The 15398-nt window shown below is 34.9% G+C and overlaps 1 protein-coding gene across 1 annotated transcript in view; it reads left to right on the top strand.

Moving 5' to 3' along the window:
- Positions 1-15013, top strand: part of LOC144614334 (uncharacterized) — a 37356-nt gene extending 22343 nt beyond the window's left edge. Inside the window, exons 12-15 of the mRNA XM_078437509.1 lie at positions 5523-5576; positions 13569-13673; positions 14329-14382; positions 14892-15013. Of these exons, the coding sequence (XP_078293635.1) occupies positions 5523-5576; positions 13569-13673; positions 14329-14382; positions 14892-15013 (335 nt within the window). The remainder of the gene's footprint in view (positions 1-5522; positions 5577-13568; positions 13674-14328; positions 14383-14891) is intronic.
- Positions 15014-15398: the final 385 nt, after the last annotated feature.

Below are 15398 nucleotides of genomic sequence, written 5' to 3'. Positions count from 1 at the left end.
CCCCTTTACTTTTTAAGAGATATTTATTGTTTTCATCTTTATTGAGATGCAGTCAACATATAACGTTGTGTAAGTTTAAGGTGTAAACCTGTTGATTTTATATACTTGTATATTGCAAAACGTTTATGCCATAACTAACACCCCTGTTGCATCACATAATTACCTTTCTTTTTTATGGTGAAAACATTTACGATCTACTCTCTTAGGAACTTTCAAGTATGTAAGACAGTGTTATTAACTATAATCACCATTCTGTATTATAGTCTCAGAATTTACTCACATTAGAAATGGGAGTTTGTACCTTTAACCTAACACCTCCCCATTTCCCCACCTCCTCCCTCAGCCCCTCATAACCACAATTTTACTGTTTCTGTGAGTTCAGTTTTTTTAGATTCCACATGCAAGTGATATCATATAGTATTGGTCTTTCTCTGTCCAACTTATTTCACTTAGCACAACGCCTTCAAAGTTTATCCATGTCACAAATGGCAAGATTTCCTTTTTTCTCATGGCTGAATAATTTTCTATTGTATATAATATACCACATCTTTCTCTAATCATCTGTTGATAGAGACATATCTTGGTTATTGTGATTAATGTTTCAATGAACATGGGAGTGCAGATATCTTTTTGAAATCCTCTTTCAAAGTGGGATTTTGAATCATATGCTGTGGGATTGCTGGATTATATGGTAACTCTATTTTTCATTACTTGAGGAACCTCTGTACTGTTTTCCACAGTGGTTGCACCAATTTATATTCCCACCAACGGTGAACAAGGGTTTCCCTTTCTCCACATCTCCATCAACATTTGTTATCTCTTATCTTTTTGATGATAGCCATTCTAACAAGTGTGAGGTGATATCTCATTATGGTTTTGATTTGCATTTCCCTGATGATTAGTAATTTTGAGCACCTTTTCATGTACCTATTGGCCATTTGTGTGTGTTCTTTAAAAAGATGGCCATTCAGTTTCTTTGCCCATTTTTTCCCTGGATTTTTGGGGGGTTTGCTACTGAATGTACAAGTTCCTTATATAGTTTGAATATTAACCCCTTACCAGAAATGCAGTTTGAAAATATTTTCTCTCATTCTGTAAGTTGCCTATTCATTTGTTTGATTGTTTCTTTTTCTGGGCCGAAGCCTTTTGGTGTGATGTAGTCCCACTTAGTAATTTTTTCTTTTCTTTTTCTTTCTCTTTCTTTCTTTCTTTCTTTTTTTTTTTTTTTTTTTTGCTTGTGCTTTTTGTGTCCTATCTAAAAAATAATTGCCAAGACTCATGTCAAGGAGCTTTCTTCCCTATGTTTTCTTCTGGAATTTTTACAGTTTTCAGGTCCTACATTTAAGTCTTTAATCCATTTCAAGTTCATTTTTGTGAGTGGTATGAGATTATGGCACAGTTTCATCCTTTTGCGTGTGGTTATCCAGTTTTCCCAATACCATTATATCAGAGACTATCCTTTCCCTATTGAGTATTCTTGGCTGCCTTGTTGACAGTTGACTGTATATGTGAAGTTTTATTTCCAGGCTCTCAATTCTGTTCTCTTGGCCCATGTATCTATTTTTATGCTGTACCATACTGCTTGATGAGCCTTGTAATAATAGTTTGAAATCAAGAAGGGTAATGCCTCCAGCCTAGTTCTTCTTTCTTAGTATTGCTTTGGCTGTTCGGGGTCCTTTGTGGTTCCATATAAATTAAGGATTTCTTTGTATGTCTGTGAAAAAAATACCATTGAAATTTTTATAGGAATTGGATTGAATCTATAAATGACTTTTGGTAGTATAGACATTTTAACAATATTAATTTTTCTGACCCATGAATATGAGATATATTTCCATTTGCTTGTGTCTTCTTCGATTTCTTTCATCAAGGTTTTGTAGTTTTCATTATATAGATCTTCCACCTCCTTATTTAAATTTATTCCGAAGGGGCGCCTGGGTGACTCAGTCAGTTAAGTGTCGAACTCTCAATCTCAGTTCAGGTCTTGATCTCCGGGATGTGAGTTCAGGCCCCACATTGGGCTCCGCACTGGTTGTTAAGCCTATTTGTAGATAGATAGATAAATAGATACATACATACATACATACATACATACATACATACATACATACATACATACATTTATTCCCAAATATCTTGGGTTTTTTATGCTATTGTGAGTGGTATTGTTTTCTTTATATCTTTTTCAGATATTTCATTGTTAGTGTATAGAAATGCAACTGATTTCATTATGCTGATTTTGTATCCTGCAACTTTACTAAATTCATTGATTAGTTCTAACAGTTTTTTGGTGGAGTCTTCAGGACTTTCTATACATAAGATGATATAATCTGCAAACAAAGACAATTATGCTTCTTCCTTCCTATTTGGATGCTTTTTCTTCCCTTAGACTGATTGCTCTAGAATAGACTTCCAGTATTGTGTTGAGTAGAGGTGGTGAGAATGTGTACCCTTGTCTTGTTCACAAGGCTCATTTTCTTTTCTTTTCTTTTTTTTTTTTTAACGTTTATTTATTTTTGAGACAGGGAGAGACAGAGCATGAACAGGGGAGGGTCAGAGAGAGGGAGACACAGAATCTGAAACAGGCTCCAGGCTCTGAGCTGTCAGCATAGAGCCTGACGCGGAGCTCGAACTCACGGACCGCGAGATCATGACCTGAGCCGAAGTCGGCCACTTAACGGACTGAGCCACCCAGGCGCCCCACAAGGCTCATTTTCTTATAGGCTTTTCTTTCTCACTTCAAACCAGTGGGTTGAGTTTTTTTTTAATAAAATAGAATAAAATAGTAAAGCTAGATATTGTTTCATGAGTCTTCATGATCACTTGTGTGTGTGTGTGCACGTGCTCAGAGTTCTCAGTATGGTTTACAGTAAAAATTTTTGAAAATCACTGGCTTAAATGATAGTAATATAACAGTTCTATTTTCAGGCTCTTTCCACACTGTTCCTGTATGATTCCACTTAACCATATGTATTTAAGATTTCAAGCCTTTTATCTCAAACCTATACTTATTTCATACATTTCAGTTTAGGACACTGAGGTCTTTTTATGTACCATGGCAGGGGCAAGATCTGATAATATAAAAATTTAGTTAAAGTAAGGAATAATAAAATTTATATATATATATGTATATATATATATATATATATATATACATATATATATACATGTATATACATATACATACCTTAAATTTATATATATATACATGTATACATATATCCATATATATATACACATATGTATATGTGTATATATATATATATATATATACACACACACACATACCTTAAATGTTTTGTTTCCATGAAAAAAATTGAGCCAATGCTATTTTAATTTAATGTAGCCATGCTCTTTGGAGATTTTCTTGCACAAATATACCCATTTGTCATCTACACTCCCATTTTCTGTTTCTCTCTTTTCTTAAGTTTTTTTAAAATTTATTTTGAGAGAGAGCATGCATGTGTGTGCATGAGCTGGGGAGGGACAGAGAGAGAGGGAGAAGAAGAGGGAGGGAGGGAGGGAGCGAGGGAGGGAGGGAGAGAGAGAGAGAGAGAGAGAGAACCCCAAGCAGGTTCCACACTGTCAGCGCAGAGCCTGTTGTGGGGCTCATCCTCATGAACTGTGAAATCATAATCTGAACTGAAACCAAGAATTGGATGCTTAACTAGCTAAGCCATCCAGGCACCCCCCATTTTTAGTTTCTCTTAAGTGGAGCAAAGTGCTTTTTTAAACGTTGAGCAGAATTTTCCATCAGAATCCATCTAGATCTTAATTCTTTCCCCAATTTTTTTATAGTTCTTTATCCACACCAAATTCAACACAACTATTTTTTAGCAATTTGCCTTTACATAAACTCTCTAAAACATTCAAATTTGTTTTTATGGTAATAACTCCCTTTTCCATTTATAGTTCCTCAGTTTATATAATGATTAAGTTATCAATTTAATAATAAGTACACCTCTTTATAAAAAGAAGCCTGGAAACAAGTTCAACAACTCAACCCATAAGAACACAAATGTGCTGGCTTACTAAAAGTGTAGCTTACTAGATGTAAAAGTTTAGCATACCATCAGCATCAGTATGAATGATGAATATAGTTCAGGCCATCAGGTTGATTAAACGGAGATCAATTAAGAGATCTCCTATATCAACAAATCCATATTGAGACATAGATATCCCAGTGGAAATCCAAATTCAACATATGAAAAGTAAACTATTTTCCCTGTTAAATTCATTCCTAGTTATTTTCTTATTCCTCTGCTGCTGTCATCTACCCACAATTGCCCATGAAATAAGCCACAAACTATCTTTGACTTATGTTCCCTCATTTTCTCTCCTAAACATATCCCAAAGACATATTCTCTGACTTTGCTACCCTACTGATGAATCTTCATCATCCTTCACTTACTGCTACAGAAGGCTCCCGATTGGTGTAACAGCCACTGGTCACACTGCCTTAAATTCATTCTGTACACACTAGCCTGAATGACTTAACCAGAGTGAAAATCTGACTTTGTCATTCCTCCGATTAAAACCTTTCACTGGGGGTGCCTGGGTGGCTCAGTCAGTTAAGTGTCTGGCTCAGGTCATGATCTCACAGTTCCTGAGTTCAAACCCTGTGTCAGGCCTTGCACTGTTAGCGTGGAGTCTGCTTAGGATAGTCTCTCTCTGCCCCTGGCCTGCTTGCTCGCTCTCTCTCTCTCTCTCTCTCTCTCTCAAAAATAAATAAATAATAAACATTAAGAAATTTTTTAATTAAAAAGAAGACTTTCAGTGAACCCCTCTTACCTTATATGCATCGAGTCTTGCAATATTCCAGACACAGTGCTAAGCATTTTTATGATAAATTAATTTATTCATTCATGTAACAATGTCTATTAAACACCTAACACCTAGCAGTCTCTATTTTAGCCTTAGGAATACAGCCATAAACAAAGCAAATTAATGTAAATTTTGTGGAGCCAAGATTTGTATCTTTTTTTTCCCCACTACTCTATTCCCAAATCCAAGCAATCTGATGTCAGTGTCTAAACTGTTGGTTCCAACCAATCTCTTTCAAATCATCTTTCCACTCCCTACATGACATTTTTCCCTCAAGCAAAATTTAAAAGCTTTAGTTTTACCACACACTCTGCTCTTCATTGATCCTTTTCCTGAAATTTTTTGTCTTTCTCCAATGATAGAAAGCAACATAATACCACAAACAATAGTTTTAAATGTATACCAGTCATGTGTTATCAGCCATTCCTAAAGAAACATGGAGTTCGAAACAGAACGAATCCAAAAGACTTAAGAGAACATTTTACCTAAGATAAACTGTATGATTCAAACAATCTTAGTGTCCCTTGCAGATAATGGAGCTATCTATCAAAATCCAAGAATTATAAATTTAAAAAAGGACAAGATATAGTGAATGGCTTTCATCTAGGCTCTACTCTAGTTCATAATTTAAGTGTTTTATGCTTTATTTTTTTTTGAGTTTGGATTTTTCAGTGTGTAAATTTTGTCTTGACTTGTAGATAAAGGGAAGGTCAAACTAGATACGTTGATTGAAGAATTGAGTTCTGTCTTAGGTAAGTGAAAAGTTACTTAATTCTTTACACGGTTCAAATGATATTTTCTACCATCCCTTTATTTGTTAATTTCACTATTTTAACCTTTCATTGATTAAATATTTCTACCTGCTTTGATAACCTATTTATTTTTGATAATCTGTGCTTTTGCAACAGAGGTACTAGGTCTTTACCTATGAGAAGAAATTTCAAAATGTAGGTTATAACTGAGATACTACATGTAGACATAATTATTTGAATAGGTCATCAACAACATAATTTTCTGCGCAGTGATATTAGCCTTATATTATTATATGTAGTATTTTCCTCCAACATGAAGATGTGCCTTTTATTATAAATAAGGAACAATATATATTTTTAAGTCTGGTATTCACTCCGCATAATACAGCAGGTGACCTTAGGTCTTTGTTTTTCATCTGGCAATAGAATATGGTACTGTCCAAATACATTTTGTTCTGTCTTTCACAATTTGTATTCTTTTGATAATGTTGTATTATAGCCACAGACTTTTCTTAATAATGTGAGAATGTTTTTATTCCTAATTCCACCATTTGATCCTCACTCAACCATAGCCCTAGGAGAGATTACCAGGAACTGTCCAGACCTTCACCATTATTGATTTTCTTTGAGATGAGCTGACATCTGAATGTCAGGATAGTTTCGTCCTGGTTTTGTCTCTGAATCATTTGTTTAATTATTTGTTCATACAGCAGCTACATAGAAGCATTTAAGACTCTGAAAAGCAGAACTCAAACAGCTGTGACACAAACAAAACTAGCTGAAGGTGTTATAAGAAGGAAATGGAAGGCAGTCTAGAATCATGGTCCAGTATTTCTTAGGCCTGAAAGAAAACTAGTCCCAATAATGCCTTAAGTCTACCTTACATAATCAAGTTGTCTTTTCTTAGATAAATTGGTCTATGGTATGAATCTAAGTACAATACGCACTATTAACAATGGGGCAAATCCCCCTCTAGTCAAAAGAAAATTGAAGGCAATTCTATCATTTATCCCGGGAATTTTACCTGGCTTATTGTACTGAATAATAGGGCATGGACTGTATGATATGCTCAGTCAGCCACAAATTTTTTTTATTACTGTAGATGGAATACGTTATACTTAGGAATCTGTTCCACTAGATATTATTTATTTCCCCAGAAAAGTTTCTAATCTCATGGACTCTTTATAAGAAGGCAAGGTCCATCAAGAGTATTGGAAAGTCATGCACAATTCATACACATAAATTGTCACTTAACCCCACAGCAGTTCTTTAAATTGATTTGCTAGTAAAAGGATGAGTTATAGAGTTAGGATTGTCCTAACTGTAGCAAACTGATTGTCTCTAGTAAAACTTAAACTTTAATAAGTTATTGATAGTAGTAAGGGAGATCATGATAGGCTAAATCAGAAGTATATAATTAAGTAATAAAAAGAATAAATATGACAAAATAAGAATAAAAATACGTGAAAAGTATACAAAGCACTGATAATCAGTGTTTTCTTATTCTCATGATCTTACATGGAAGCTGTCTACTTCATGCAGTTTTCCGCTTGTTCTGAGGATCTCGGATGTGGGGTCAGCAGGTGAATTATATGAACTACCTGCTTCTTGGACTCTCTGAAGAACCTCAGTTTGAGGTCTTTAATGTAATTTTCCAATTCTGATAATGTCTCTTAAATATTCCCAGAAGTTTTTGTGTTCAAAAGACAGTGAAATTTCTGAATAATAGGAAAAACTTCTTGTATAATCATGAATAATTACCAAAAGAAAATATATTGCCCTACAATTGAATAGATAAGATGGAATGCTCTAGGTAGGTAACAGGACATCTAAAAGTTTGTTAACCACTATGTGTGCTATGGATTTTTGACAAAAGAGTGTTTCAACCCATCCAGAAAATAAACATAATATTATTAGTACATATTCATAACTCAGAAGCAACTATATAAAATCCATTTGGAAATGCCCAAATGGTCCCTCAAGGTATGGTTCTAATTCAGGGCTCAAGGTTACAGATTTTCCAGAGTTATTTTTATTTCAGAGGAGGGAGGCATGAATTGGTGATGTCCTCTAATATAATACAAAATATCTTAATCAGTTTTTAATAATGTGGCAAATTTGGGGCACCTGATTGAGCGTCTGACTCTTGATTTTGGCTCAGGTCATGATCCCAGGGTCATGGGTTTGAGGACCACATCAGGCTCCATGCCTAGCATGAAGCCTGCTTGGGATTCTCTCTCTCTCTCTCTCTCTCTCTCTCTCTCTCTCTCTCTCTCTTTCTCTCTCTCCCTCTCTCCCTCTCTCCCTCTCTCTCTCAAAATAAAATTAAAAATACAATAATGTGGGGTTTTTATTCCTACGGTGATATGTTGTTTTATGTAGGATTGTGGCAAATAATCAATTTGAAATGTATGCAAGGAGGTAAAAATCCTGACTTTGCTGGATCTTATTGTCATGGATATTATAATCTGACCATTCCAAGTATTTCTTTACAAAATTGAAGTCAAATTTTGTGATTCTATAATGGAATCTTTGAATCTGATCCTACACATGTTTTTCTTATCTATAAGAGGTCACTCAGAAAGAACTTTAGTTTAGGGACGCCTGGGTGGCTCAGTTGGTTAAGCGTCTGCCTGTTGGTTTTGGCTCAGGTCATGATCTCGTGGTTCATGAATTTGAGCCCCATGTCCGACTCTGCACTGACAGCACAGAACCTGCTTGGATTCTATCTTTCTCTCTACCCCTCCCTACTTGCATGGGTGAGCATGATCTCTCTCACAATAAATAAATAAACTTAAAAAAAAAACAAACAAACACGAACTTTAGTTTTTAATATGAAAAAATGAGCCACAGACGGGAAGGACATATTTGCAAAACACATATCTGATAAGGGACTTATATCCAAAATATTCCAAGAATTCTTAAAACTAAACAATAAGAAAACAACCCTAATTAAAAAGTGAACATGGGCACCTGAGTGTCTCAGTTGGCTGAGCATCTGACTTCACCTCAGGTCATGATCTCATGGTTTATGAGTTCAAGCCCCGCATTGGGCTCTCTGCTGTCAGCCCAGACCCTGCTTCAGATTCTCTGCCCCATCTCTCTCTGCCCTTCCCCTGCACACTCTCTCTCTCTCTCATAAATAAACAAACATTTTTTAAAAAGTGAACAGAAGATCTGAATATTCACCTCACCCAGGAAGATATACAGATGGCAAATAAGGATATGAAAAGATGGTCAACATCATATGTCATTAGGGAATTGCAAATTAAAACAATGAGAGAATGCTACGTACCTATTAGAATGGCTAACAAGAGGAACTCTTATTCATCGTTGGTGGAATGCAAAATGGCAGAGTCACTCTGGAAGACAGTTGGGCAATTTCTTACAAAGCTAAACTTAATCGGTATTACCATAAGATCCAACAGTTGCAAATTAGGTATTTACCCAAATGAGCTGAAAACATGTCTACACAAAAGCCGCACACAAATGCTTATAGTAGCTTTATTCATTACTGCTGAAACTTGGACGCAAATAAGATGACCTTCAATTAAAGAATGAATAAACAAATGGTGGTACCTTCACATAATGAAATATTATTCAGTTATAAAAGGAAATGAGCTATCAATCTATGGAAAGACATGAAGGAATCTTAAATGCATACTGCTAAATGGAAGAAGCCAGTCTGAAAAGGCTACATACATATTGTGTTATTCCAACATATTACATTCTGGAAAAGGGAAAACTATAGAGACAGTTAAAAGATCAGTGGTTTCCAGGAGTTTACGGGGGGTGGCATAGGAAGGAGTGATGGACACGAGAGTCACAAGGGAATTTTAGTTCAGTGAAACTGTTCTGTATGTTACTGTAATGGTAAATACGTGACATATTGCACTTGTCAAAACCCATAGAACTGTATGATGCAAAGGGTAAACACAAAGGATATAGCTGGATCAGTAAGAGAAAAACACGTAGGCAGCTTCTAGAAGAATCTATGTGAAGGCTTCCTATGCTCTCCTTCTTATGAAGGGTCACACATAACATACTTTCCCTCCAGCAGCAAAAATGCAGTTTCACATGTGTGCCCAGGGAAGCCCATTAAGCCCTCAGTGCCCAAGGTTTTTTACTGGAGGCTTGTCACATAGGCACCCTCTGCCTAACAACTCTCAATATACCAGACTCCCAGAAGAAAAACAAATATTCACCATAAATCGCATTGTTTGCACGAGTCTAGGCACAGTGACTTAGGCTTATCAGTTGATATTGGAGGGAACATTCTGAAATCCGAGTTCCCATATGCCAGCCAAGTACCACCTGGCAAGCAGGCTCTTGTAAAGATCGCAGACTTAGGTTTGCTGTGTTAACTCTTTTCTGCACAGTCTATTTAATAGGATGATCTGCTACAGCATTCTCTCTAGTCATTATATCATCTATTTTACTGTGGACTTCTTCCTTTATGATAGCAATTTCTTTGAGCAGCATCAAAGCACCAAGTAATAATTACTACAAAAGTATGTCACCTATCCTTGAGTTTTACCAGTTTGAAATCTCTAGAAAGGGCAATGTTCAGTCACTTGAACCAATATTATATCAGTTAAGGACTTGGATCTTTCAAGAGAAACTAAACCAATTATTGCATATTTAGCCTACTATGTCCCTTTTCACTTTTAAGACAAGACCCACCAACAAATAATATTAAATCAGAGTGTGGTACTGAAGTTTCCAAATGATCTGTTTAGGATATGGACCCTTCTTGAACTCCAGAAATTGTAATTACAGAAGTAGAATTCTTCTCTACCGGTGAAGGAAATAGAGTCCCTGGATTGAGAGTGTTACACCAAAAAAAAAAGAGGTTAGAGTGGGAGAGAGCCAAAGCATAAGAGACTGTTAAAAACTGAGAACAAATTGAGGGTTGATGGGGGGTGGGAGGGAGGGCAGGGTGGGAGGGAGGGCAGGGTGGGTGATGGGTATTGAGGAGGGCACCTTTTGGGATGAGCACTGGGTGTTGTATGGAAACCAATTTGACAGTAAATTTCATATATTAAAAAATAAAAAAAAAATAAAACAGTAGTTCATTGGATGATATAAAAAAAAAAATAAAAAAATAAAATAAAATGAACTTTTGAATAATTGGAAAAAAAAAAATAAAAATAAAAAAAAATAAAAAAAAAAAAGAGAGTGTTACACCATTGATAGTAATATGGGGAGAAAGTAGCAATAGTCCATTATTAGTAACCAACTAGTCAAAACGATATTGGACACTTTCAGGTAGCAGTAGAGATTATAATGGTATATAGTGCTGTCAGATTTAAATATGATCTTAATGTGAGATCTGAAGATGTTTTGACTAACTTTAGAAACGGCTGTTTCTCTGAAGCAAGGAGGATATAGCCAAGGCTACTGAATTAAGGGATAATCTATAATAAGCGATGGTCTTTGTGTATTGATGTGCTATGTTAATGCTCCTGAAGTGTCACCTGACCTCATGCACTGATAATCTAGAATGAATCAATCTGACTCTTGTCTTGAAGGGTACTCTCTTTCTCAAAACAAAAATTTCACATAAAGAGCAGTTTATAGTTTAAAATTATTATTAAACATACAAAGAAACAAGTCACCATGAGTAAGACCCCCATAATGAACAACATTTAGCAGATGAGCAGAGATTTTAGATTTTGGTTTTTTTATTTTTATTTTTTAATATTTATTTATTTATGAGACAGAGAGAAAGAGAGCATGAACGGGGGAGGGGCAGAGAGAGGAAGACACAGAATCTGAAGCAGGCTCCAGGCTCCGAGCTGTCAGCACAGAGCCCGATGCAGGGCTCGAACCCACGGACTGTGAGATCATGACCTGAGCCAAAGTCGGACGCTCAACCGACTGAGCCACCCAGGTGCCCCGAGATTTTAGATTTTGGAATTATCAGACCAAAAATTATTAAATAAGCATGCTTAATATAGTTTAATAATCAAAAGAGAGGCTGGAACACATAAGTAAAGAGCAAGCAATTTGGTAAAGAACCAAAAAGACTTTTGAGAGGTGAAAATAGTAAAAATTTAAAACATTTGTCCGTTTCTTCCAGATTGTCTGGTGTATTGGCATATAAAATTTCATAATACTCTTTTATAATTATTTGTATTTCTGTGGTGTTGATTGTAATCTCTCCTCTTTTACTTATGATATTATTTATTTGGGTCCTTTCTCTTTTCTTTTTGATAAGTCTGGCTAGGAGGCTATCAATTTTATTAATTCTTTCAAAGAACCAGCTCTTAGTTTCATTTATCAATAATAGCCAAACTATGGAAATAGCCCACGTGTCCATCAACTGATAAATGGATAAAGCAGATGTGTATATATACAGTGGAATAATACTCAGCCACCAAAAAGAATGAAATCTTGCCATTTGCAACAATGTGGATAGAGCTAGGGTGCGTTATACTAAGTGAACTAAGTCAGTCAGAGAAAGACAATACCATATGATTTCACTAAGATGTGGAATTTAAGAAACAAAACAGATGAACATATGGGAAGGGAATAAAAAAGAGGGAAGAAAACCTTAAGAGACTCTTAATGGTAGAAAACAAACTGAGGGTAGATGGAGGGAGGTGGGCAGGGGATGGGCTAAATAGGTGATGGGCATGAAGGAGGGCACTTGTTGGAGGGAGCACTGGATGTTATATGTAAGTGATGGATCACTAAATTCTACTCCTGAAACCAATATTACAGTATATGTTAACTAACTAGAATTTAAATAAAAATTTGGAAGAAAAAAAAGACACTGGACTATTACTCAGCCACTAAAAAAATAAATAAATATAATACTTGAAGGATTTATAAATAGCTGAAGAAAGAACTAAGGAACTTAAGAAATTACAAGGCGTATAGCACAGAAAGACAAAGAAATGGAGACTCTGAAAGAGAGGTTAAGAGACACTGAGGATAGATAAGAAAATCTTAGATATATCTATTTGGAATTCCAGGAAGAAAAGAGAAAGAAAACAAGACAGAGGCAATATTTGAAGAGAACTTTCCAGAACAGATAAATAGTATAAATCTAATGAAGCCAAGTGACTCTTAAGCAGAATAAATAAAAAGAAATTTATACTAGACATATGCACTTGAAATATGCAACATACCTAATTTATGAACTAAAAGTTTAGGATTCTAGGCAGCAAACTTCAGAGATGCCCTTTACACTGATTTAAACAAAAGGCTTAATTAAACCAAAATTGTTTTTCCTTCTTAAAGTTACAAAAGTATAGTAATCAAAAGATTATTTACCATAAAAATAGTACAAAACAAAAATTATTGTGGAAGCCTGAGGCTCTGTTTTGAAACATACTTTTTAACAAGCATCACTATGTGTATTTTTATATATATTATATTAATTTTTAATTCATATTAAGGCATATAATCTTTGTACCTTTCTAGATTTATGTGCCTAACATTATACTGCTCCTAACATAATTACAATTTCAAACCATCAGGAGAACTACTTACATTTCTATTTTGTGAAGAAAAGACCCAAATTATTATTTTATTATTTATATATTTATAAACCAGCCAAGGTGATAATAAATTTTAATTTTGGGGGGTGCCTGGGTGGCTCAATCGGTTGAGTGTCCGACTTCAGCTCAGGTCATGTGTGATTGGATCACATTCATGAGTTCGAGCCCCACATTGGGCTCTGGGCTGGCAGCTCAAAGCCTGGAGCCTGCTTCAGATTCTGTCCCCCTCTCTCTCTGCCCCTCCCCACTCATGTTTTGTCTCTCTCTCTCTCTCTCTCTCTCTCAAAAATAAATAAACATTAAAAAAAAGTTTATTTTAATTTTTTTGTTTGTTATAGATTATGTGATTCTTAAGTACCGATGAAATTATCTTAATGGCACATGAGTAAAAATATTGCTAGTTAGCAGCATTTGATTGTAATCAAACTCACTAATTTTGTGTTCTTCGCAAGTTCTTTTTTATCACCATTTCTGTCTTTTCTAGGAAAGCAAATTGATGTCAGTGATGTAGACAGTGCTCTGAAAGACATGAAAGTGGAGGTCACAGACAAGGAATACTTTAATTTAGTAAAAACTCTACCAGTTGATGGTAAGGATTTAAAATATATATGTAGACTTCAAGGGGTTTAGACTACTTGCCTGTGAGATTTTCTTCTAAAATGCTGTCAGATTGTTACAGGTTGTTTTGTTTTATTTAATCATTTTTGAAAACTTTTAACATTATTTAGAATAATTCTAAATAATTATTTTAGAATAAAACTAAAATTTTAGTTTTTATTTTAGAATAAAAACTAAGTGACCCAAAAAACCAGGGTCATTTCATTTTCATTATGGTAATCAATAGCTATTTCACTTAATCTTGCCAATAAGATATGTGTATTGTTGTCCTTGGTTCCGTTAATATTCCTGAGAGTAAGTGGAAAAATGTAAAAATGGGAAAAGAAAGAATGTAAGGAAAGAAGTCAAGGGTAAAAATAAATCAAATGAGATATGTTTTATAAGTTTTAAACCACTAATCCTTGCCTTTTATGCAAAAGTGAATAAATTTGCCTCATTAAAAATCTTTCTCCAAACCAACTTTGTCATTATTTGAGAGGAAATTAGGTACATTTCAGAAAAATCATTAAAAAGTCTATTTTTTTTTTGAAATTATGGAAATAGGGAGAAAATTGTAGAATATTTATTATTTAGGTGAATCTCCCTTATTATTTTTCTCTGACCGTGCATCATGTCTTTTCTTACAGCTGAAGGAAAGGTGTATCAAAAAAGGCTGCTGGATGGTGTGAAGGCTCTTCAAAGTGAGTGAGAAGTATGATGAGAAAGCAGATATATCTGTGATATTCTCTTATTTTTCATATACACTGATTTATTTTTATTACGTTAAAAATTTCACATGTGTATTTCCCAATATTTATGGATATGTGGTATATGCCATAAATCCCTAGGAAATTACCCAGCCCCTTTCGAACTTGCACTATGTTGATATGAACAACAAGATACAGTCTGAGGATGAGACTCTCCATCTAGTCTTAAAATTGACCCTCCTTGGGCACCTTTTGGGATGAGCACTGGGTGTTGTATGGAAACCAATTTGACAGTAAATTTCATATATTAAAAAATAAAAAAAATATATATATCCCATTATAAAAAAAAAAAAAAAAAAAAAAATTGACCCTCCTTATACCGTTGACTAGCTTTTACTGGACCTTAAAGTCTTCATGAGTAAAGTGATAACCATAATATACATGAATTAGTAAGGAGTTTTTCTGCATCTTGGTTGTTTTTATGATAATTTGTCTCTCCTAAGGAGGAAAGGTGGCTATGAATAACCTCGTCCCATTTCTGGAAAATATGGGGATTAAGCTGTCACACAAAGAACTTGAAGATTTTTCACAAAACCTACCAGTTGCTGGTGAGCATTGCACATAAAAATGCATTCCCTTTAGGACAGCTTGGGTTTGAGAGTATCCATAGACCAGTGATAGTGTTTATTTAGTATCAACAGGGCATTTTTTAAAGGATGTGGCTGAATTCAAGTTTCACGTGAAAGTACATCCTGTCTCTTCTTTAAGAGAGTGTTCTACTATGAATAATTAAAATTGGTGAGAGTACTGACAAACAATTCTCAGATCAAAGAATAAAGAAGAAAATGAAAACAGAATGAGAAACATTTCAAAGAAACACTAAACAATAAGAGAACAGCCTATGATGAAGAATGATTCAAATTGACTAATGGTTGGGGTGCCTGTGTGCCTCAGTCTGTTGAGTGTCCGACTCGATTTCAGCTCAGGTCATGATCTCATGGTTCATGGGT

This window comes from Panthera onca (assembly GCF_046562875.1).
Source record: "Panthera onca isolate mPanOnc1 chromosome E1 unlocalized genomic scaffold, mPanOnc1 haplotype 2 h2.Chr16_ul_10, whole genome shotgun sequence".
Lineage (NCBI taxonomy): Eukaryota > Metazoa > Chordata > Mammalia > Carnivora > Felidae > Panthera > Panthera onca.
The sequence above is the reverse complement of the archived record's forward strand: the minus strand, read 5'-3'. Positions and strand labels throughout refer to the sequence as shown.